The following is a 25317-nucleotide window of genomic DNA, read 5'->3' on the forward strand; positions in this document are numbered from 1 at the left end:
TTTCTTAAGAATTTTCTCTAAAAATATAGTATTCGTGCGGACGTGTCGAAGACACGTATTACCATTACCATTACCATTACCACGACCACGACCACGACCACGACCACGACCCGACCCGTGACGAGACGGCGGCGGCGGCAGCGCGCGAGAGTCCCCCTTGTTCTCTATCACTCAATAAGGAAGTGGAAAAGCCAAGCCTTAAATACCATTCCCAATAGTGTTTCCAATACTATGTGGGATTGAGCATTACCAACACTTGTTCCTAATACTATGTGAGATTGAGCCTTAAATAGTGATATTATTTTTGAATGTTTTGCTTAAAATTGCAATAATCGCGATTGATTGTAGATTGACTTTTAATTATGACATATTTAATCGTATAATACTAATGCAATCGGTTGCTGATTCAGTTGTTTTAAGGTGCATGATTGTTAATTGTTTCCTGAATAATCACATTGTATTGGAAACAAGTGTTGGTAATGCTCAATCCCACATAGTATTGGAAACACTATTGGGAATGATATTTAAGGCTTGGCTTTCCCACTTCCTTGTTGAGTGATAAAGAACAAGAAGGACTCTCGCGCGCCGCCGCCGCCGCCGTCCGTCTCGTCTCGGGTCGTATGTGTCTTCGACACGTCCGCGCGAATATTATCTTTTTAAAGAAAATTCTTAAGAAACAAACGCAATACCACCAGTCGTTGCGATTTTGGACTATCGCAACTAATTTGGAATAAATCGCAATGCGAACTTCGACTATCGCAAAGTGAACTTGGACTATCGCATTGCGAATTATCGATCGCATTACGATTTAGTTGGTCATTTTGACAAATCCAAAAAAAATTGATTAAAATCGTATATTATAAGGCATTTTCGGTCAAAGAATATATGTCAAGCGGTGGTGCTGCCGGCGGTGTTGACAAACGGATTGATCCGGACCCAAACAAGAGAGAACCAACAACACCGACCAAAGAACAACGATGGTTGGTGTCCTGTTTTGTCTGCCCATGAGACCTTTGAGGAATGGATAAAGATGGAGGATGACCCATAATGAAAAAAATACTTTGCCAAAGAGTGGCCCCCAAGCTTCGTACCCTTTGTTGAGTGCGTCGGAGAACCCAGCTACGACAGTCGGGGGGATCAAAAGTGTTGTCCATTTCACAATTTAGAGCTCACCGAACTCTGCATCATCAGCTGCTTTGGCAGTGACAGTGAAATTGGTGTCAATACCTGCCAACATCTTCAGAAAACCTTGGAAGACTGCAAAGAGATGGGCTGAAACACCTCCGATGACTCAAAACAGCTCGTTACGCCATAGGTCCTCGATGCTGACACCGCTCCATCGGAGCTCGAGCACAGCGGTCACGATGATTGAAAGTAAAAGGCCAAGAAAGAGGAGACTTGCTAGGTTTGAGAGCTGATCATCATATTAGACAATGTGAAGCAATTTAAGCTCATATGATCTTGAAAACTAAACAAGAACACATGAATTACTAGCAATCATTACCATCGGTATGATAAATTTTCCGGGGAGAAGACAGATTGCTGGCAGAGAACAATAGGCAATGAGAGGAAGGGACGTGAAAGGATAGACAATGGTGTTGATATATGCTAGCCTTTGAAGACATTTAAGACGACCGCCTCCAAAGCCATACCATAGAGGGAAATGCCTACTTAGGAAAATTTCGATCGATCCAAGATCCCGTCGAAGAACCTGGTGCAACCGATCAGACAGATTGATTGGTGCAGATCCTTTGAATGCTGGCCTTAAGTGCATGCAGTAAATTGATCTCCATCCTCGGTAGTGCATTTTGAAACCGGTTAAGATATCCCCAGTGACTGAACCGTATATCCATCCGATCTGAACAATCATATAGATCTTAAGCAAAGGAGATTAAAGTTGAAAAGGTGCTTAGAACAATTTAAGTTTCATGTTAAAAAATTCCAACCTCTTTCCCCCATGCAGTCTTCTCCTCATAACCGCAGCTAATGACATGAATTGCTTCCTTGATTAGTGTTCGAAGGGTTGGCATATTCAGCCACTCCTCCAATCTCCATTAGTGTAGATTCAATGAAGACTGAAGATAAACCGAAAGTTTTCCCGAAGCTTGTTTGAGAGATCAGCATTGATCTTTCGCACTCATCATAGTCTGCAGGAACAAAACCGGAAATGTGTCAATAATTCAATAACGGTTTGGTAAAGTATTAGTCTAACTTCAATTTTCTGAAAGATTCTAGACTTACTTTCGATTTCCATAAGGTTAAAGATAGCAGCATCGAGTTCTTCTCGTTTTGCATCCCTATAAAGCTCTGATGGATCTTTAGGTTCCTTCTTGCCCGGGCAGCAGCCACAGTGCCACACCATGAGCAAGATGAGGAAGAGGACTTGGACAAGCTGGGCATTGAAGGTGGTCCATAACCATAAAGTGCTTGCATATTGAAAACACAACCTGTTCCTACATAAATTGGTCCTTGAATTCCATCAAGACCTTTCATGTTAACCTGAAGTTGAAAATTCGGAAGAATTGTGAGAAATCAAGAGGCTTATGTTATAGCTAAATCAATAAGAAAAATGTTTTAGCTTTGATCTTACATCGAAGAAAACCGTGTTGCGATTAGCATATCGATCACTCCAATCTATGCCATCAAATCTTTGAGGAAACTGCACATAACATACTTCTCGACCGACCTGTGGATCCATCAGGAAGCACATTGCCTCCCTAACTGCCTTGCTATTATTGTTAATATAGTGGTCACAATCGAGATTGAGGATGTATGGAGAATTTGTAAGAAGTACTGCAGACACCCGAACCTGTAAGACTTAATTCATGTAAGTTGCGAACCGCAAGAGAATATTTAAGAATTTTCATGTAGCTCGCCTCGGTATTATAATAAGTATTACGCACCAAAGCATTTTCAGCGCCATCTTTTTTGTGGTGTTGGTAACCCGGTATCTTCTCTCTAGAGACATAAACTAGTCGGGGAAGTTCATTTCCTTCGATGTCACAGGCACCGCTATATCCAAGGAACACCTGAATCATGCCAGGGTGATCACGCGTGTTATTTCCGGCCAAGGAGTTCCATCTTGAATTGTCCATCCTTCTTCAGGTGTTTTCTGAGCCTTGGCAACAAAGGCATTAATTCGGATTTTGAACTCTTCATAATCTCTCTGCAATCGAATCGAAATATGTATTGTTAAACGATATATGATATTTGTCCCTATAACTTCTAATATCAAAGTGCTCCAGATATTCAACAAATATAGCAAAAGAAAGCTTGAGGAACTTACTTTCATTGCTTTACGTTCTTTTACGAAAGAGGGCTGCACCTTGTCCTTCAAGTAATCAATCTTCTGTGAGAAGTAAAACTCCGGTGCCCGTGGTTCAATGGAGAACTTTTTGCAGAATGGAACCCACTTTCTTGCAAAGTCAGCCGTTTCGACTAGAGATTCAAATGACAGCATTGTGGCACCATCGTCGGATACATAACAAGAGACCATATCTACAGGGTAGTCCAGGGCAAGGAAGGAAAGCACGGTATTGGAAGTGATTAACGGAGGTTCTTTCAATGGATCCACTGTACTCACAAAGAAGTCCACTGCAGCAAGTTCAGAAGGTTCGCCTTCTCTTTCATATCTGCCACGGTCCCCGAAAAAAATTCCGTCTCAGATACATATTTCACTAGTAATTGATACAACAAGCTTAGTAACAAACTGTATATTACATAGTTATGATACTGAATCAGCTGAAGTAAGATAACTCATGTTATTAGCATCATTAATGATATGTCTGAACGTATTTGATTCACAGATTTGTACCTTGCAGATAGCCCGTCAATGTCTGTTTCCCTGTTAATAGGATACCACTTAGGGAACTGATCCAACACCCAGGAAAAGGCAAACCAGATTTCACATATGACTGAAGTGAGCCACAGGGCAAAAGCACTATCGACAGGATTGGTTACTCGGTAATGGAAGAAAAGACTGAGAATGATCAATCTCAAAACAATCACAGTTCGGTATGGCGCAAGTCTGCTTTTCCAAATTGGAATTATAGTCGAGAGGGGCTGGGAAGCATCCGGAACACTGCAAATGCATATGTAACATATCAGTAAGACTTACCATAAACACAAACACTGCACTAAATAGAATCTTATCATTAATCTACTTTTTAGTTAAATACTTACGGTTTATCTTCCATTTGTTGCTCAGGTGGGACTTGAGCTTCTGTGTCAGCCTTGGTTTTTGCAGGCTTTTTCTTCTTGTTCTTATTTTCTTTCCAACTTTCCACTCGGTTCTTCCAAATCGGGTTCCAATTGTCCTCTGTCATTTCTTCATGGAAACATCGGAAGATACAATTAGACATTTACAGTTAAATCTTTTTCTTGAAGGAAAATATTATAGAAGAGATTGATATTACATACCACTATCCAATGTAGACACACTGCTGATATGTCTTGCATGAATCCCAACTTCCTGCATAAGCCAACATGAATGTAAGAGAGCCCTCGGTATTCTAACAATAAATTACATTTAACAGTACCTGAGACTTGCTAAAGTGTGCAGATTGATCAGCAGATGCCTTCTCGGCATCGTCCAACAGGTTCTCTGAGGAGTTCACAAAAGCTGGATTTAAACATTGTCCAGCATTACTACCACTCCTCACGTCAGGCAAACCTGCAGTAAACGCGACAAAATCAGATAAATTAATCAGAAATGCACCGACCTTATATTTTATTAGAATAATCATAAGGAGGATCAAATCAACGATGATAAGTGACCTTATATTTGCCCATTGTTAAGTAACCATGGGTCTTCAATCTTCTAAACAGAACTACATGATATAAATTTCAAATCAAAGGACCAAAAAGAAAAAAAAAAGATGGATATCCACCAAAAGTAATCTCTAATCTATATCTTATTCCAATTGGACTTTGACTATAATAAATATTATCGATTCACCTTGACTCAACTAAGATATTTTTTTATATTTTGATAGAATTTTATATTTTATAATTATTAAAATTATTTATAATTCAAAATAATTATTTATTATATTTTATTATTTTAAGATTTTTTGGATTTGTAATAATTTTCAAAGAAAATGAATTTTTTATTAGTCTGGAGTGATTACAACAATGCAATATCTGTTCGAAATGCTCAACTATTCGATAAAGAATATTCAAACACCTTGATGCAAACAATGTGTTCAAACTTAAGATTTTAAAGATATCAATCATTCTTTTAATATTGAGATCGTTTGATTCGGTTGATTACATAAAGATAATTATTAGGATTAATAACAACAATAATTAGAAGGGCTCGATTGATTATAATTTTCAAATAAATAAACCCTTGGTCTCCCAACTGCTTTGACTTATCTAAACGATGGCTAAGTGGGTATTTATGGTTCGCAACCGCTTTGACTTGAATATATATAAATGTTGGGCAAGAGGGTACTTATGATTCCATCAATATCTTGTATTATATTCAATAAACACTTGCACCATTTTATCATTATTGCCCTCATTTTTATATTACTTAATTTTTCATCCTTCAACTTGAACAAATTACTTTGAAAATCAAGTGTTTGACGTCATAGTCTAAGAAAGTGGACCCACTCTTTAAAATCAAAGTCCAATAACAATTTATTTTTATTATGTACAGATATAACTTTCGTCCAACATGGTACTTATTATATTAGTTATGATTATAAGTTGTAGTTTTTGTGCATGTATTTGTAATTAAAGCCGGACCCCTTTCTGTTGACTTAAATCCCACAAAATTTTGATCCGATTTTGATCTTTAAAATCCAGTTTCTTCTTGCTCATTGGATGGTATCCCTCATTAACAATGGAGCTTCAATTTCCCTCTTTGTTAACCTTGTTGCCTTCCTTTCTTTTCTTGGCAATAGTGGTTAATATAGCAAAGAAAGTGAAAACCTTATATTCAAACACCCAGCAGCTGCCACCAGGGCCATGGAAATTACCCTTGATTGGGAACCTGCATCAACTGGTCGGCTCACTACCGCATCGTATCATGAGAGACCTTGCCAATAAACATGGACCACTGATGCACCTTCAGCTCGGTCAAACTTCCAACATCGTTGTTTCTTCGCCGGAAATTGCCAAGGAAGCCTTGATAACACATGGTACAATCTTTTCTCAAAGACCCTACGTGATTGCTATACATACCATTACTTACGGTTACAGGGATATTGCCATGGCACCCTACGGTAATTATTGGAGGCAAGTGCGGAAAATTTGTACCTTAGAGCTTTTTACTGCGAAAAGAGTCAAGTCATTCGAATCCATTAGACAAGAGGAAGTGTCAAATCTCGTTAAATACATATCATCTAATGAAGAGTCGCCGATCAACCTTAGCAAGAAAATATTTGGCTTAACATATGGGATCACATCAAGAGCAGCATTCGGTAGTAAGTACAACGATAAGGATTCGTACTCATCGGTTGTAGAGGAAATGGTAAAACTGTCTTCCGGGTTTAGTATCGCAGACATGTACCCTTCTTTCAAAGTGCTTCGACTGATGAGTGGAATGAGCAAAAGACTCGAGACTTTGTTTAAAAAGAGCGATAAGATTCTTCAATTAATCATCGATGAACATAGAGAGAGATTGGAGAGAGGCAAAATAGGTGATGATGAAAAAGAAACCAAGGAAGATCTGATAACTGTTCTTTTAAAAATTCAGCAACTTGGTGAGCTCGAACTTCCCCTCTCAGACAACGACATCAAAGCGATTATTTGGGTTAGTATGTCAGGTTTTTGTTGTTGTTTAGATTAGAATCTACCATATTTTATGTTCTGGTTTTTTAACTAATGTTGGCTCATAATCGTTCAGGATATTTTCAGTGGGGGGAGTGAGACATCATCAACAATTGTCGACTGGGCCATGTCAGAGATGATGAGGAATCCAAGAGTGCTACAAAAGGCACAAAACGAGGTAAGAAGCGTCTATAAAGGAAAAGGAAACGTGGATGAAGCAAATACACAAGAACTAAAATACTTGACATTAGTAATCAAAGAAACCTTGAGGTTACATCCTTCATTTCCTCTTTTTATCCCAAAAGAAAGTACAGAGAATTGTGAAATCAATGGATATCAGATACCTGCAAAGACAAGGGTCATCATCAACGCATGGGCTATTGCAAGAGATCCCAATTATTGGATCGAACCGGAAACGTTTTATCCTGAAAGATTCTTGAATAGTTCAAGTGATTACAAGGGAACAAATTTAGAGTACATTCCATTCGGTGCAGGAAGAAGGATCTGCCCAGGTATATTGTATGCACTTCCTAACATTGAGCTGCCTTTGGCTAAGTTGCTTTACCATTTTGATTGGGAGCTTCCTAATGGAATCAGACATGAGAATTTGGATATGACTGAGGCCTTTGGTGTAACAGTGAGAAGGAAAGACAATTTAATCTTAATTCCAACCATTCATAAGCCATATAAAGGGTGATTAATACTTTTCTTCAAGCCGTAAACTGTTTAATGAAATAAAGATGTTTTTATTGTATTGTGATGATAAAAATATAGGAATTATGTTTTACTTGTATTCCTATGTATGAAATTCATAGTTAGCATGAAACATATATTTAGAGCAAATCGAACAAGTTAGATTAAACATTTAAATTATAATATTGTGAATGAAGTAAATTAAATTGAACGAATCATGTTCATTAATAATCTCTGCAATACTCGATTTCTATTACTCGATCTTTAGATGAAATATTGAGTTCTAAACAAAACATTTTTTGAAAAATTAAATTCTATTTTTTTAAATTTGTGATTTTTGTAACATTCATTATTATTACTATTATTATTATACAGAAAAAACAAATTATTTATTATCAAATTTAATATTTAATGTCAATTAAAATTAAAATAATTTTTGATGTTTTGTTGTTGGATTCTATGAAATAAATAAAATGAAGGGATATTTGATGAGTTTTATGTGAGATACGAGTTTGATCTTGAGAGTATTTTGAAGCTGCATACCGTTATATTTTTTAGGGCTTCTACGAGAAAAGAGAATAGACTGCCGCGGATTACACGTTTTAATGCATTGGAGACATTATCTCCTTGGTTGGGTAAAAGTGAATATTGATGAGACAATGAAATGGGATGATAGGGTTGTCACGTGTGGCAGTGTCATACGTGATAATCAAGGAATGCAACTATTCGACATTTCATGTAGTTTAAAAATTTGTTCGATGTTCCTTCTTGAGTTTAAAAATTTATTTAGTTATTATTTTGTCTTTAAATTTTTCTTTTGTTATTGATTTTTGTAGTTGAGTTATTTATTTTGATTCATTTTCTGTATATTACACTAGATTCTGGAAATTACATTAAAATGACATAATTATATAGTTTTTTTCATTTTAATGTTGAATTAGTAGGCATGACATATCTGACGTGGCGTTGAGTCGGTACCTTCAAGAAGGTTCAGTCAGCGCTTCAAGAATTATCTTTAGGAATTATCTCTTATTTTTAGGAATTATCTTGTTGTTATTTTTAGGGATTTTGAAGGCTATGTAAGTCTGAAAACACATTCATAATTTATTCTTCTTCTTTGGGTTTTATAAAGGTTTTTCTTTTCTTTTTCAAAGTTTTCATTGTTTTTATTCTTATGTTTAAAGATGCTAAGTATGATTGTCATACTTAGCTAATTTCTCCATAAGTCAATGGCTAAAGTGATGACTCAATTCTTATTGTGAGGATTGAAAAGCACCAAAAATACTTTCGGGTTATTTTCTCAATTTTCTAGAGAAATAGGATAGGTAATTGACCTATCCTTTAAAATCAAAACGCTTTTAAATAAAAAAAAGAGTTCGTTGGTTTGGATGTTGTTATGGTTTAAAGTTGGGAGGAAGAATCAGCTGGTAGCAAGTTCGACTTCCTATGAACACACTTGGAAATTGAGATTGGGCTCGATTCTCATTGAAACAACATAGTTCGAATTGGGTTTTCCAAAGCTTTTAAAACTGAGTTGATGCTAACGACGATAGTCGTAGTTAGTCCTCATAAGGATTGAAATTCAAAGATAGTTTTTGGATTTTCGGTTTACAAAAGAGAGAAACAAGTTACAGGGGTTGGGCCCTATATATGTAACCGACAAATATCCGAAGTGAAAATCTATTCCAAGGATCAATTCGAATTTGAGGCAAAAGCTAAAGTCTGAGGTTGTTTTCATCATAAGTTTTCTTTATCTCAATATATTTATTTATTTATCTTATCTTTATCTCAAGTATTATTATTTTAAACAATTAAAAATCCCCTTTTTTCTCTCATCCCTATTTTATCTCACTTTTATCCAAATCCTTATATTTTCTCATCCTTATCCATATCTAAGTCAAGAAGTTCACAACCACATAAACTCCAAAGTCCCTATGGACCGGCCCTACTTATGTGCACTACTCTTTCCTTTATTTATTAATTTTTTAGAATAAAGATTTATTTGACAGTAATACGACGCCTGTCAAATTAGCGTCGTTGTCGGGGACTTCGACTAAAGTAATTGATAAAGTTGTTTCCTTTTTATTTATGACCAGAAGTAATCCAGATGATTTGGTAGAATTTGATCCAGAAATCAAAGCTCGAGCCAGACGAATTCACGCAAAATGCTTTGAGAAAAAAGAAGAAAACGACAACTGGAGCAATTAGATCAAGAGTTAAATCCTGAAGGATCATCTTCCTTTAATACAAACAAAGAACGGATAACCGAAGATACACTAGGCACAGACAACACGCCAGAATTAATGGCAGATCAAACGATTCGCCAGTTAGCTGAGGCACCTACCGTACAACAACCCCTCTGCATCACTTTTCCTCAAGGTGAAACTTCATTTACTCTGAAAACGGGCCTTATTCATCTTCTTCCTATGTTCCATGGTTTCCCTAGTGAGAATCCACACAAACATCTCACAGAGTTTCATATGGTCTGTTCAAGCATGAAACCTTAGAGAGTATCTCAAGACCAAATAAAACTACGAGCTTTCCCTTTTTTTATCTGGTTTAGCTAAAGAATGACTATTTTATTTACCTCCCAATTCTATAAATATTTGGGCCGATTTAACTCAAACTTTTCTTGATAGGATTTTCCCAACAACAAAAACAACTGAATTAAGGAGAAGTATTCTAGGAATAAAACAAAAGGATGAAGAACCGCTTTACGATTACTGAAAGCGATTTAAGAAGCTTTGTGTTAGCTGCCCATAGCATGGATTATCCGAGCAAACACTCTTCCAGTATTTCTATGAAGGGCTGCTTCTAATGGAGATGAAAACTATAGGTACTGCTAGTGGATGAGCTCTTGTGATCAAAACACCAGCTGCAACAAGGGAATTAATTTCGACAATGGCTTCCAACTCTTAGCAGTTTGGCACTTCAAGTGAACCCAGCCGACGGGTTCACGAGATAAGTATTGTTTCCTTAGAAAACAAAATCGATAAGTCAATTGATGTATTTAATTCTTTGGTTGCAGGGAAAATTGGATTAGCAAGAGTATGTGGAATATGCATAATGTCAGACTATCCGACAGACTGTTATCCAATGCTATAGGAGAAAGTTGGCCCATAATCAAATGTTGTAGGGAACTTTCCAGGACCTCCCCAAAGACCCTACAACCCATACTCCAATACATATAATCCAAGATTGAGATACCATCCAAATCTAAGCTATAGACAAAAACCAAGGAAGAATCAAGCCTATCAGCAAAGGCCTCCAAAAACGTTTCAACCAAAAAATCCTCTCTGTAATCAATTGTTGAACATTTGGCCTTGTCCCAGGAAAAATTCCAAAATCGTATTGAAGCTCATTTTTAAGAGTTAGACAAGCAGATTAGCTAACTAACTTAAATAGTGGGAAGGTTAGAATCACAAGGAAAGTTACCTTATCAAACAGAGTCAAATCCAAGAGAGAATGTAAGCGTCATCACTCTCCGAAGTGGTACGATAATGGAACTGCCAATCCCATAAGTAGTAGGAGCAAGCCCACAAAGGAATGAAGAAGATCCCAAATATAAGAAGAAGTATTTGTTGTATACACCCTAAGGGAAAAGGGATTGACATAAATCCCCAAAGAAATAAGAAAGAAGTTTCAAAGTCCGATTTGACACCATCTCCCTATGAAACTCCACCACCTTTTCCTTCCAGATTAGTAAAAAGAGACAAACAAGCTGAAGAAAAGGAAATCTTGGATGTATTCCAAAAGATTGAAATCAACATACCTCTCCTTGACGTAATCCAAAAAATACCAAGGTATGTTATATTTCTTAAAGACCTCTGTACCACAAAAAAAAGGCTTACCGGAACAGAAAATGTGAATTTGAGAGAGCATGTTTCAGTTTTCTTCCAACAAAAGCTTCCACCAAAGTTAAAAGATCAAGGTATGTTTGTTATACCTTGCAAAATTGGTAAAGTTGGAATTAAATGTGCAATGTGCGATTTAGGAGCTTCTATAAATATTATGCCTTTATTTGTGTACAACTTACTTTCTAAAGTGCCCTTGAAGGATACAAGAGTGACAATACATCTGGCGGATCGATCGATAATATATCCAAAAGGACTCTTGGAAGATGTCTTAGTTAAAGTAAATGAACTTATATTTCTAGCATATTTCTATGTCATTGACATGAAAAATGACCGAACAAATAATTGTTCCGAGATACTTCTGGGTCGTCCCTTCTGTAGCACATCAAATACGAAAATTGATGTAAGAAATGGAATTCTTACATTGGACTTTGATGGTGAGATCGTAAAATTTGATGTATACAAAGCAATGCGCTATCCTGATAATATTGTTAGTATAAACTTTGTTGATGTCATTAAGCATGCCGTTGACAAATTTATAGAATCTAACATTGTTGATAATATGTGCAGGGAATTGGAAGAACTTGACTATGAAACCAGAGAGTTTGAAGAACTTTTTTCGATTAATTTTGATTCATGTTTTATTCCTTCAAATCCTAAGTTGTTACCTTCTGTTATACAGGAACCTCAAATTGATTTAAAAAAATTACCTGAGCACTTGAAGTATGCAATTTTTGGAAGAAAACGAAACTTTTATGGTTATTATCTCAAGTAAGCTATCGAAAGAATAAGAGGATGACTTGGTAACATTGTTACGAGCGCATAAAAGGGCAATCTACTGGACTATTACTGATATTAAGGGAATTAATCCCTCAACTTGCATGCATAATCAAGATTGAAGAAGGAGCAAAATCGTCAAGGGAAGGATATTGCCGATTAAATCCACCTATGATGGAAGTGGTGAAAAAAGAGATCCAAAAACTTCTTGATGCATATGTAATTTACCCAATCTCATACAGTAATTGGGTAAGTCCAGTCCACGTGGTCCCAAAGAAAATCAGAGTTACAGTAATTGAAAATTCGGAATGTAAGTTAGTTCCGACAAGAGTTCAGAATGGATGTAGAGTCTGCATCGATTACAGAAAGTTGAATTCATTAACCCAAAAAGACTATTTTCCTCTTCCATTTATAGACCAAATGATAGAAAGGTTAGTTGATAAATCTCATTATTGTTGTCTTAATGGCTTTTCAGGATTTTCTAGATCCTAGTATCACCAGAAGATCAGGAAAAGATGACATTCACATGTCCCTTCGGCATATTTGGCTACCGACATATGCCTTTCGGACTTTGTCATGCACCTGCCACATTCCAAAGGTGTATGATTAGTATTTCCTACTATATCAAGAAAGGTATTGAAGTCTTCATGGATGACTTCACTGTTTACAGTAATTTGTTTTAAATTACGAAAAATGCCATTTTATTTTTTAAGATGCTAAATATGATTTTCATGCTTAGATAATTTCTCCATAAGCCAAGGGCTAAAGCAAAGACTTAATTCCTATTGTGAGGATTGAAAAACAGTTAAAATACCTTCAGGTTATTTTCTTAATTTTCTGGAGAAAAAGGATAAGTAATCGACCTATCATTTAAAATCAAAATGCTTTTAAATTTAAAAGAGCTTGTCGGGGTTTGGATGTTGTTCTTGTTGAAAGTTGGGAGGAAGAATCGGCTGACAGCAAATTCGACTTCCTGTGAACACACTTAGCAGTGGTTTGCTAAGGGAAATTGAGATCGGCCTCGGTTCTCATTGAGACAACATAGTCCAGATCGGGTTTTTCCAAAGCTTTTAAAACTGAGTTGGAGTTGACGACGATAGTTGTAGTTAGTCCACATAAGGACTGAATTCAAAGATAGCTTTTAGATTTTTGGTTTACTAGAGTGAGAAACAAGTTACAGGGGTTGGCCCTGTAGACTGTAACCGACAGATATCCAAAGTGAAAATATATTCCAATGATCAATTTGAATTAAGGAAAAAGCTGAAGCCGAAGGTTGTTTTTCACTATAAGTTTTCTTCATCTCAATTTAGTTTTCAATTTATTTATTTAATCTTTATCTCATATTATTTCTTTAAACAATTTAAAACTCATTTTTTCTCTCATCTCTATCTTATCTCACTTTTTTTCCAAATCCCTATATTTTTTAATCCTTATTCAGATCTAAGTCAAGAAGTTCACAACCATAAAAACTCTAAAATCCCTGTGGACCGACTCTATTGCTCTTTCCTTTATTTATTTATTTATTTATTTTTTAGAAGAATGATTTATTTGACAATAATACGATGCCGGTAAGAAGACATCTCAAACCACTATGTAATTACTCATTATAAAGAGGATAATTATAGTCTCAAAGAACTGTAGTTAATATTATACTATTTGTCACTAATTTCCCTCTGAACACTCTCCTCTTCCCCTTCCCCATTTCTTACAATCCCACAAGAAGAGGTTAAGGTTAACATTGTACAATTTTTCATAGATGAAGTGAAGTGTCAACATCTGAATCATTAAAAGTGGATGCCTGATGCATAACAGTATCTCTCGGCCGTAAATTCGACAAACTTGAAGTATCAATAACCTGATGATGCTGAGCATGCATGCTAGTTTGACTGTAGATAGATCCTTGGAGAGGTGGTCTAGGCTGAAGGATCAATTCAGAATGGAAAAACGATTGGGGTGCCTGATGATGTGTGGTTGGATTGATCTGCTCGGCTTTGAAGAGCAGCCACAAGACCTCTCTCTCGTGCCTCATTTCCTTGGCTCTCTGCAACTGTCTGAACCTCTCTTGCAAGAGGGCAATGGATGAATGAACGGCCAGTTCACTCTGCCTTCCCATTTTCCTATCAAAGGTACTAAATAAAACGCTATAAGATAATTTGATATTGCTATATTCCTATATATATATAGGGTACAGTAGTAAGCGTTGAAATCGTTAATCTATTCAATGTGATGAAGCTCCTTTAAGTGGTTTCTCAATGATGTAAAAGATAAAGGCACGTAGAACCGGCCGCTAAGATTCAAAGTCCAAAAAGGCAGAGTTATGTGGCAATGTGTTTGAGGTATAGGAAGAAGTAAAATTCCAAAATTTGATGGAATGTAGCATTTGGAAGGGCATGTATTGCAGAATAAAATGATGGTCGACGATGATGCTCTGTCGGCTTGTTGCCAAGAGCTATTGGCCTTTGGAGAAGATGGTGCCCCTTTTTGGTGGGGGATTTGGTGGGGTATCTTATATTATTCTCACCTTTCAGCATTTTCTTTTCACTTTGGTTCAAAGTGGAGACAAGTTAGAACAGGGAATATATTTTGGACTTTGGGGATGATGTTTTCACAATGGAAACCCCAATTTTTGTTTGAGAAAATAAACCCTTTTCTCAAATTGCATGTTCTGTTTTGTCAGCAAGTTGTTGGATGAAATGGCATGAAAGGCAGAAAGCTATTGGATTCGTTTTGTGGCTCTTATTGTTGGAAGATAGTGCATAACCCTACCCAATCCTAGATATCTGATATCAACTTTGGCTGCTTACAATTTATCTAACTTTAGCCAAGTGAAACCAGTTAAATGGGGATAGTGTTGGTAAACAATACAAACTATATTGGTTGAAGATAGAAAATTTAATTCCTTTCCATCCTATTCACAAATCAGGGTTTCAAATTGGGCGGTGATAAAAACATAGGTGGCAACATTGTAACCATCAAAGTAGGCTATATTGTTCTATCGATAATCTCAATGTGGTTAGGAATTGGTCTGTGTCTATATGTTATCTTAAGGAATAAAAATGAATTAAATTGATGGATTTAATAAATCGCCTATGCAGTTAAAGATACGTTACAATAAACTCGCTTGCTGGATTGAAAATAGGATTGAATAAAAGTCGACTCAACTTGGAAAATTTGTTTTTATTTTTATTTTGAGTTATTCGAGACAACTTGAACTATCGAATCAGTCTCTGAGTTCGAATTGAATTGAATTGAAATTTGAAAATTTAGAGTCAATCGAAAAAAAGAAAATTATAGAGGTAAAAGGTTGTTGGGCCAAGGGCTTTCCTACATTGGCTATTGGATAAAAGGCCAGAAAATCTGCTGCATTTGATTCCAATCTATGTTGAATCTTTGGGCTCCTAAGCAATAACAGCAAAGCAATTCTACTGTCGATAGTCCTACTAATTACTTGCAAAGTGGTTTGATTACATTATAAAATGACTCATTGGTAGTGCTATCAATATGTTTGTATTGTTTACCAACTACCTGGAAAAATATATAATCATGTGTCAAGTTTCGAATAAAAAATGTATTTCTTTACCATTTCTAAAGGTGGGGTTAAAGTTCAAACTCGTTAAAGTAAAAAAGAGAAATGCTATGTTTCCGCCAGATGTGCCTAACAGATTGTTTCTTGCTGTTAGCCTCCTTTGGGTCTGATAACATTATAAAATGACTCATTGGTAGTGCTTCTTCTAGCAATTATAATTCTAGATCAAACAAAGCAACAATTCGGGTGAAATCTCAAAACTATGAAGGTGAAGCACTAGTTTTCTTCCACCCAACCAAAAGAAAATAGGAATCTCAAAAACATTCTTAATGGTTTCATTTGATGTTGCAGCAAAAGATTGTTATTAAGGTATCAATGCACAGTGAAAAATGCCGAACCAAGGCTCTCAAAATAGCTGCTGCAACAGATGGTATGTATGCATGTATATATGTTTTTCGACCAAATCCATCAAAAGAGATTCGGTGTTTTAGTTTTATGTTTATTTTGTTAATGGCATAGGTGTGGTATCAGTGGCGTTACATTGTCCAGGGAAAGATAAACTGATGATAGTCGGAGACGGGGTCGATGCAGTGTGCTTGACTAGTTCATTGCGAAAACAGCTTTGCCATGCAAGCTTGGAGACAGTGGAAGAAGTGAAAGACAAAAAGGCTGAAGAGAAGAAAGATGCAGGTAAAAAAGATGAAGAGAAGAAAGACCCTAAGTTCATTAGTAGTCCAATTATATGTTGCATGCCTCCACAGCATCAGCCAGAGTTTTTTACAGTGGTCACCGATCCCCATCCAAGCCCTTGCACTATACTTTGATGATATGCATTCCTCCTTTATCTTCCAACATCTCATTGTTTCTGTTGATGATCATTCTCATCCAATGACTGTTAAAAGTTAAAATCATTTTTGACATCAGATAAATTGGCTTCAACCAGCAAAGTTTAAATTTTTCCTAGTATGACCAGTCCTTGTTTTTATTACCAGAACATGAAGGGCATGTGGAATCTCAATGAACAAGGGACGTCATTAGAATACTATGTAAAGGACAAGCCTTGATAAAAGACCACACATCCTTATAAATCTTTGTTTGATGTTGATAAGGTCCACTATTATTGCCTATCTTTCATGTGGCTACAAGTCCCTCCATTGGGTTGTAAGATATTTTCATCTCAACTCAAAGCGTGAACATGTAAATAGTTGGATAAGATTAACTTAAGACAATTTTGACTTTAAGCTCGAAACAAAATTGATTAGATAAGAGATGAAAATTGTAATTTATCGAATTTTTAATCTAGAGTTATTTTAAGCGATTAAGATGGTGATGTAACTCAATGATATGGACTTTACTTGTCTATATTAATTACAATAACTAAATTGGCACATTTCATATTAGAGATTCAAAGTCGTACCTAAATATTTTGGAAATTATTCATTGTGTTTTAGTTTATGTTTACTTTGAATTGTCAATATTTCAGTTCTTAATTATTTGAAGTGCCATACTCGATCTGATTTTTTACTAGACCATGGATTACACAGTTTACTTGTGAAACTATTTGAGAGGAACCTTGAGGAATATTCATAACATGTGTTAGAGTGTAACACAATGAAGTATAAGGTGATGTAACACAATGGATTATAAGCACAAGTATTGGCCTTGAGCAACAATCCTCTTTGTGCTTCTACTTCACTAACATTCATAACTAGTCTCTTTTGTTTTTATTGTGTCAATTATTTTGAGTTGAAAGTCTTACTCTGTTATGTTTTGTTCAAATTAGCTAAAATATTATAGACAAATAAAAATTTATTTAAAAACCATAAATCCGAAACTATTTTTTTCATTATTCATTTTTATTTTGAGTCAGTTCAAACAGCATAAAAGAAAATCTAATAACTGAAGTCACGTGATATATTCAAAATTAATTGTTTCAAATTTTTCTTCCTTTTTATCACGTCAGTAACTCTGTCATTGACGTTTCTCTCTCTACTTCTACTTCACTTATATCCACAACTATTACCCCGTCATGATTATATCGACTCTAGTAACAGAAGAAGTTTAACCAAAATTAGCCGTTACAAAATTACTGATTCGAAATAATTATAATTTCATAATTATATATATGATACATTTTTAGATTGTTTTCCAATTTTTTTCTTTCTTTCTCATGTCGCGCCTCAGTTATTGAATCATGTAATTTTCACTTTGTGCTTTCGGTTTGTTCAAATTAACTAAAATATCAATGATAATAACAAAAATATTTGAAAATCATAAGTCTAAAACCAGTTTTATTATTTTTTAAAAAATTTTTTGAGTAAGTCCAAATCATCTCAAAACAAAATTTGAATAATTAAAAAAAGTCATATGGCATAAAAAATTAAGATGTTTTGATTTTTTTTCCTTTTATTAGTTCGATTACTCCACCATTAACAATTTTTTGTGTGCATATACTTCTCTTGTATTTAAAATTAGTCGTTTAGAGTATCCCGCATTCAAAATGAACTGTTACAATTATTTCTTATTTATATCGACTTTAGTAACTGAAGAAGCTTAACTAAAATTAATCGTTACAAAATTACTGACCCAAAATAATTATAATTTCATAATTATATATGATACATTTTTATATTGTTTTCCAATTTTTTTATCTTTCTTTCATGTCACTCCTCAATTACTTAGTCATGTGATTTTCATTAGGTTCTTTCGGTTTGTTCAAATTTACTAAAATATCATTGGTAAATAAAAAAATTAAAAATCATACATCCAAAACCATTTTTATTAATTTTTATTTTATTTTGAGTAAGTTTAAAATAAAAAATTGAAAATCATAAGTCCAAAACCATTATTATTATTATTATTTTGAGTAAGTTTAAATTGACTCAAAAAAATTGAATAATTAAAAAAAGTCATGTGACATAACAAAAAAAGACGTTTTGATTTTTTTTTCTTCCTTTTTATTATCTCGATTACTCCGCCACTAACATTTTTGTGTGTGTTATGCTTCCCTTATATTCAGAACTAGTCGTTTAGACTATTCCACACTCAAAATGAACCGTTACAATAATTTCTTGTTTTTGTCTACTCTAATAACAGAAGAAACTTAACCAAAAATTAACCATTACAAAATTACCAACCCGAAATAATTATAATTTCATCATTATATATATGATACATTTTTAGATTGTTTTCCAATTTTTTTATCTTTCTTTCTCTTGTCGCTCCTCAATTACTTAATCATGAAATTTTCATTTTGTGCTTTCGGTTTGTTCAAAATTAAATGAAATATCATTGATAAATAAAAAAAATATTTAAAAATCATAAGTTCAAAACTATTTTTATTATTATTATTATTTTATTTTGAGTAAGTTTAAATCAACTCAAAACAAAAGTGGAATAATTGAAAAAAGTCATGTTACATAACAAAAATAAGACGTTTTGATTTCTTTTTAATTACTTCGTCATTAACCCTTTTTTTCTTTTTTCATATACTTCCCTTGTATCCAAAACTAGTCATTTAGACTATCCCACACTCAAAATGAACCGTTACAATTATTTCTTGCTTTTATCGACTCTAATAACTGAAGAAGCTTAACCAAAATTAGCCGTTACAAAATTACAGAACCCTAAATAATTGTAATTTCATCATTATATATATGATACATTTTTAGATTGTTTCCATTTTTTTTTTTTTATTTCTTTCTCATGTCGCTCACTCATCTCTCCCTATGGCAAATACTCTACCTTCCCTCTATGTATTCTCTCCCTTTGCTTCTTCAAAGGGTGGCTACTGTCTTTAAGCATGAGCGACCGCCATCTATCGATGTGCTTTACTCTTCTTTTTAGCACTTTTCCTTTTCTTTTATGCAAACAATTTTCGAATCTCGTTGAATCTTGATCTGTAATGATGCCGTGAGTCGTGAGCCATCAGCTTCTCCACGATCGTCTTTTGTCAATGGTGCTCCTATCATTCGACGACCATTTTTGTTTGCTGATGGTCGATGTTCCTAACTGAGGAAACTTATGTTTGATTCTCGTAGCGGATTTGGTGCTTCTGTCAGGATTCTATAGCGGCATGGCTTCACCAGATTAGTTAAATACTTCCTTTCAGTGTAAGCAATACCTGGGGGCAAATTTCTACTCTCATTCAATTATATATCAAACATGCAAGGCTGAAAAGAGTAACATACATAGTTCATCCATTGCTGATTTCTCGGCTCCCCTCATCCAATAAATAATGGTTGCCTATCAATTTTGTTGGTATGAACTTCCAAAATAACCCTTCTCTTGGTTTGTTAAATGTATCAATAATCAATCGATTGTTTTTCATTTTCAGGCCGTATGCAGCTCCTAGAAAAATGCCTAAATCTTCTACATTACGAGTGTAAGTTGTTTTCCTCTTTAATCTTTCTACGAGCCTCTCTCTTTCTTCTCCCTATCATAAATGATAGTTTATTGCAATGGTCAACTAGATTGTGAAGTTCATTTCAACATAAAACATGTTCATCAAAGGCAAAAAACCAATTTTCGCATTTTAAATTCAATTTTACAGAGCATCAGATCCAGAAGGTACATCTTTCCTTTCTTAAAGAGATAAACAATCTTAACTTTAAGGTCGATGAGATAATTAAACTTTTCAGATTTTGGAAGGTAAGTTAAGATGGATTAGCTCTTTAAGAAAGGAAAGATGTAGGTTCTTGATCTGTTGCTCTGTAGAATTGCGTTTAAAACACGAAACTTGATTTCTTCAACCTTAATGAACCATGTTTTATGGTTGGAATGAGTTTCACAATCTATTTGACCATTGCGATAAACAATCATTTGTGATGTAGAAAAGGAAGAAAGAGGTTTAGTAAAACAATTAAAAATGAAGACGACTTGCATTCCTAGTGTAGAAGATATAGGAATCACATCAATTGAATCTTTCTAGGAGCTACATACAACTCGTAAATGAAGAACATTCGCTTGATTATTGATGCGTTTAGCAATGCTAGAGGGGAACTCTTTTCGAAGTTCAAACCAACAACATTGATAAGCAGTCATTTCTTCTTGGATGGAGAGAGCCGATAAATCAACTATGGATGAACTATGTATGTAGCTGTCTTCAGCATTGCATGTTTAACATATAGTTGGACAAGAGCAGTAATCGACCCCAAGTGTTGCTTACGCTAAGGGGAGTATTAGTGATCGAGATTTTATTTATTGGATTAGTTTGAATAATTGAAACGGTGATAATCGCATGTTTCTGGTAATCGATCTGTATCAAATTGAGTTTTTGCATTTCAAGCCAGTTCATCTTATCTGTCTCGGTTATAATGATTGTTTTGAATGTTCATGCATCTGCAGTGACGGACTCAATCTGCCAGATAGCCCTTTCTTCCACAGTACCTAGCGGCATATCCGCTGTCATTTAGGCGCATCAACACACATGATAGAAGAGTTTAGTTAGGTTACAGTCTGCTAATCTATACATAAGCAAAGCCCTTTTAGGCCTCTTTCGTTACTTTTCTTTTGTACGTCTCCTGCAAGTAACATAATATCCGAAACAAGGAAATCTCCGATGGAAGGATCTGCCTCCTCTGTTACTTGGTTTCGAAGCGGTGGAACGAGAAAGATACGATACATAGAAGTAATATATGTAAAGAATGTCGTACACTTTTTTTATATTAAAATCACAGGAAGAAGACAAAAGAGAGAGGTGTGGATGTTTAGAAGAGAATGTAATATAGGTCCTTTTTGTAGGTGAACAAGTGAAATAGGGCAGTGTACAGAGGAGTTTCAAGTGTGCTTGAAATCACTGCAACACTAGCAATAGAATTGAAATAACTTCGACCATAAGTAGAACTTTGGCACCATGTTTCTGGTAATCTGTATCAACTTTAGCTATTGCATTTCAAGCCAATTCTTATCCTTATCAGCTCAACAAATTTGGTCTAGTATATCACTCTTTGAACATTGGTTGTTTATGCCTTTGATTAGTCAATTTTAATCTTTTTTCTATGTGAAAAAGGGTTGAACCAAGATTTTCAAATAAAAAACCTGTAAAGACTCATAAATTAAAATATAAGGATTAAATTATAAACTACAAAATCATACATAGATACAGGAATGGGCATGGGTCGGGTTGGGTTTTTTGTCAACCCGACCCTAACCAAAAAATAAGCCTCCTCTACCCAAATCCGACCCGACCCAAGTTTAGGATGACTTCACCCGATCCGAAACCCGGCATTTTTTTTTAGATAAAAATCGAGCTCAACCTGAAATAAATGTATTTATAAAAAATATTAATCTTATTTGATAAAATATGGATCTAATTAAAATAATAATATTAAGATGTGTATTGTTATAATTATTTTTAAATATACAAGAAAAAATTATAATACATTTTGGGTCAAGTCGAATCAAATATTTTTCAACCTAAATTCATCCTGAACTTCTTTCTTTAAAAAATCTAATCCGACTCAGAAACTGAAATTTTATTTTAAAAAACTCAATTGAATCGAATTTGAATATCATATATCCGTATATAGACCTTGACATAATTAAACCATATATATTACACGTCGTCAAAACAATGAATCCACATTCCACAGTATAAAAGATATTGGTACAAAATCCAGCAAAGTGCCGTTTTATGTGGCTAGAAAGCTTTGGCAACTGAAGGAGGCCACGTGGCGTAACCAAAACTAGTCGTTACAATTCCTTCTTGCTTTTATTTCCTTCAAGGAAAAAAGAGTACATGCGTTAAAATTCAATTACAACACCATGGAAAATAAAAAATTATTTATTGATTTTTTTTAAAATCAAGTTCAAACTAACTCTGAAACAAAAAAAAAATTAATACATAAAGGAAGTGAGGTGGCATAACTGTAATAAGCCGTTTCGATTCTCTCTTTCTTTTTATTGCCTTAATTTCTCTGCTATAAATATTTCCTTTTTGCTTCTACTTCGCTTACATAACTAGTTGTTTCGATTCTCTCTTACTTCGATTTTCACTTTGTACTTATACTTCAATTACACCCCAAATCTCTCATTACCCCAATCAAAACCCACTTTCAAAATGGATTCAAATCCCTCTTCTGCAGCTGAGGTTACCCCTTTCTTTGTTGCAAGGACTGGATTCAGCAAAAGAATTGTAAGTCAATTTTGAAAGCAGTAATTCATGCTTGATCTACTATACATGTGTCGCAATCGTCTTTCAGTTGGGTCCCGGAATTGGGCTTTGACTTAGAAAAATGTGGATTGGAGTCGCCACCGATCATTTATTTAAAAATAAATGGGTTGATCAGATACCCTATTTCTTACCTGATCTGCGTCTTACCAGAAATATGTCGGGCTCGAGAGTCGGTTACGGTCAAGGAAGGATTAGCACCCTTGAACCGCCCTTTCGGTACTACGTAATTTTCAGTTGTCTTAATTAAGAAAAATAACAAGTTAAATTAAAAGGTAAAGTTTCGATCCTAATTACTTACCCTTGATTGATTTGAAAATATCCTTTTAAAAAAAAATCGAGAAATGTGTTAGATAAACAAGGTAAAGAAAACAAATAAGATACAAGGAAAAAAAAATAAGTAAGATAAGAAAAAAAAATAGTAAAATAATAATTATATATAGTAATATTTGAAAAAAGGAAAAAATATAAATATATATATATATATATCAAAGTATTAATAAAATAAATAAGCTATATATATACACCAAATACTTAAAAATAGAAAAGCTACCCTCCCAATTCAGCGAAAGTGGGGGGCTTTAGTAAGAAATAAGACAAAAAATGGGCCCTCTAGGTTAGTAGTATATAATATAATATTTAATAATAATAATGATAAAGACACAAGGTTTTTTTTTTAAAAATAATAATAATATAATAATAATGAATAAAAAAACGAAAATAATAAAAAATAATATAAAGTTATAAAATTATAAGATATATTACATAAATAAAGAAATAATCAAATAAAATAATTATGAATATATATATATAATAGGTATATAAATAAACTATTAAAAGTATAAAAAATATATACGACTAGATAAAGATAATTACAATATATATAGTAATATTAGACTTATAAGTAAATATTAAAGAAATATATATATATATATATATAATAATAAAATATAGTAAAAAATAAATGAAAATAATTTAATATATATATATACATATAATAATAATAACATGAATAATAAAAATAAATGAATAAAATATCCATATAATAAATAAATGGACTAATATAGATTTTTAAAAAGTTCTTCCCCTCCTTTAACCGAAAATCAAACCGGTTTTTAAAAATAAGCCTCGGGGTAGATCTAGGTTCGAAACTTCGAAACCCCACCCATTTTGGTCATCGGCGCAACCCATGTTTTGGGTTATTCGAACCAAATCTCAAGAAAAATAACGTGCACATGCAAAAGAAAGAAAAAAGAAAATGCTACCTTTTATTTCCTTTTCGAATTATTTACAATAGTTTTGCCTTTGTATCTTCCCGTGCTTTCCTCTATGTTTTGTGTGTAAATCGTGTGTTACAATGGTGAGTTACAATGGCTATTTATAGTGCTTGTGGATCCTATCTTTAGGAATTTAAATCTTAGTATAACTCTATCCTATTTTTAGGAGTTTGAATCCTAGCAAAATTTTATCCTATTTTTAGGAGTTTGAATCCTAGTATGACGAAAATGTGTGTTGACAGCTGCCCCTCTTTGCCCATAGTCGTATAACGGGGATAGGGCAAAGATTAAAAGACATATTTTTCGTTCAGTGGAGTTGAAAATTAACTCTGATGTTTCAATAACTCCCTGTCGAATTGAGTTACGGATGACTCCTCCATCGTGAAGTCGAGTTCATCTTGAAATGATATGAAATTGAAGCCGTAGTTCGAAATTTGAATCAGCACGTGGCTTCCCGTTACCCTTCGGTCTTCTTCTCGGTTTAAAGACCTTGGATCGGAATCGAACTCAGAAATCTTCATTGACAGATAGCTTTTTCTTGACTTAAGCTATGTTGTTTGAAAATGGTTGCTTGTCACTAAAGCACGGCTAACCCAGGTCATCTTCTCGACTTGAAAGCCTCGACTGCAACCGGAAAGTAGTGCGATTGATGTGTCATCGAGCTGAATGGAGTCGAACTCGACAATTTTGATGGCAGATAATCCTTCTTTGAGTTGGATATCCTTCGTCGTGAAGTTGAAATCCAAGTAAGTAGCATTGTTCCGAGTCCAATATCCTCCGTCATGAAGTTGAAATTGGCTCTGGAACCGGGAAATTGTTTGTTGACAACCAGCCGTCCCTTCGTTGTGAAGTTGAACTTGTGTTGTCTCGAGTCCAATATCATTCGCTGTGAAGTTGAAATTGACTCTGAATGAAATTTTGTTAACAAGCAGCGGTCCCTTCGTCGTGGAGTTGAACTTGCGTTGTCTGGAGTCCAATATCCTTCGTTGTGAAGTTTAAATTGGCTCTGAGATTGGGAAGCTGTTGTTGACAAGCAGCGGTCCCTTCGTCGTGAAGTTGAACTTGCGTTGTCTGGAGTATAATATCCTTCGTTGTGAAGTTGAAATTGGCTCTGAGATTGGGAAGTTGTTGTTGACAAGCAGCAGTCCCTTCGTCGTGAAGTTGAACTTGCGTTGTCTGAAGTTCAATATCCTTCGTTGTGAAGTTGAAATTGGCTCTGAAATTGAGAAGTTGTTGTTGACA

General features: G+C 34.6%; 3 protein-coding genes and 1 pseudogene across 3 annotated transcripts; 2 read left to right on the top strand and 2 right to left on the bottom strand.

Annotated features, from left to right (window-relative positions):
* Positions 1–888: 888 nt before the first annotated feature.
* LOC120198479 lies at positions 889–4791 on the bottom strand (annotated as a pseudogene).
* A 962-nt stretch (positions 4792–5753) lies between these two features.
* Positions 5754–7515, top strand: LOC120197978 (tabersonine 6,7-epoxidase-like). The gene is made up of 2 exons (XM_039199379.1): positions 5754–6760; positions 6854–7515. Exons 1-2 carry the CDS (start codon positions 5849–5851, stop codon positions 7472–7474), a joined length of 1533 nt encoding a protein of 510 aa, XP_039055310.1. The 5' UTR covers positions 5754–5848; the 3' UTR covers positions 7475–7515.
* Positions 7516–13851: 6336 nt separating this feature from the next.
* Positions 13852–14214, bottom strand: LOC120198480. Its single transcript, XM_039199813.1, has one exon. The coding sequence runs from the start codon at positions 14212–14214 to the stop codon at positions 13852–13854; it is 363 nt and encodes a 120-aa protein (XP_039055744.1).
* A 1755-nt stretch (positions 14215–15969) lies between these two features.
* On the top strand, positions 15970–16451 carry LOC120198364 (heavy metal-associated isoprenylated plant protein 47-like). The gene is made up of 2 exons (XM_039199713.1): positions 15970–16057; positions 16147–16451. Exons 1-2 carry the CDS (start codon positions 15970–15972, stop codon positions 16449–16451), a joined length of 393 nt encoding a protein of 130 aa, XP_039055644.1.
* The last annotated feature ends 8866 nt before the right edge of the window (positions 16452–25317 follow it).

The sequence above is a fragment of the Hibiscus syriacus genome, unplaced genomic scaffold (genome assembly GCF_006381635.1).
Source record: "Hibiscus syriacus cultivar Baekdansim isolate YM2019G1 unplaced genomic scaffold, ASM638163v2 tig00117056_pilon, whole genome shotgun sequence".
In the NCBI taxonomy this organism is placed as follows: Eukaryota; Viridiplantae; Streptophyta; class Magnoliopsida; order Malvales; family Malvaceae; genus Hibiscus; species Hibiscus syriacus.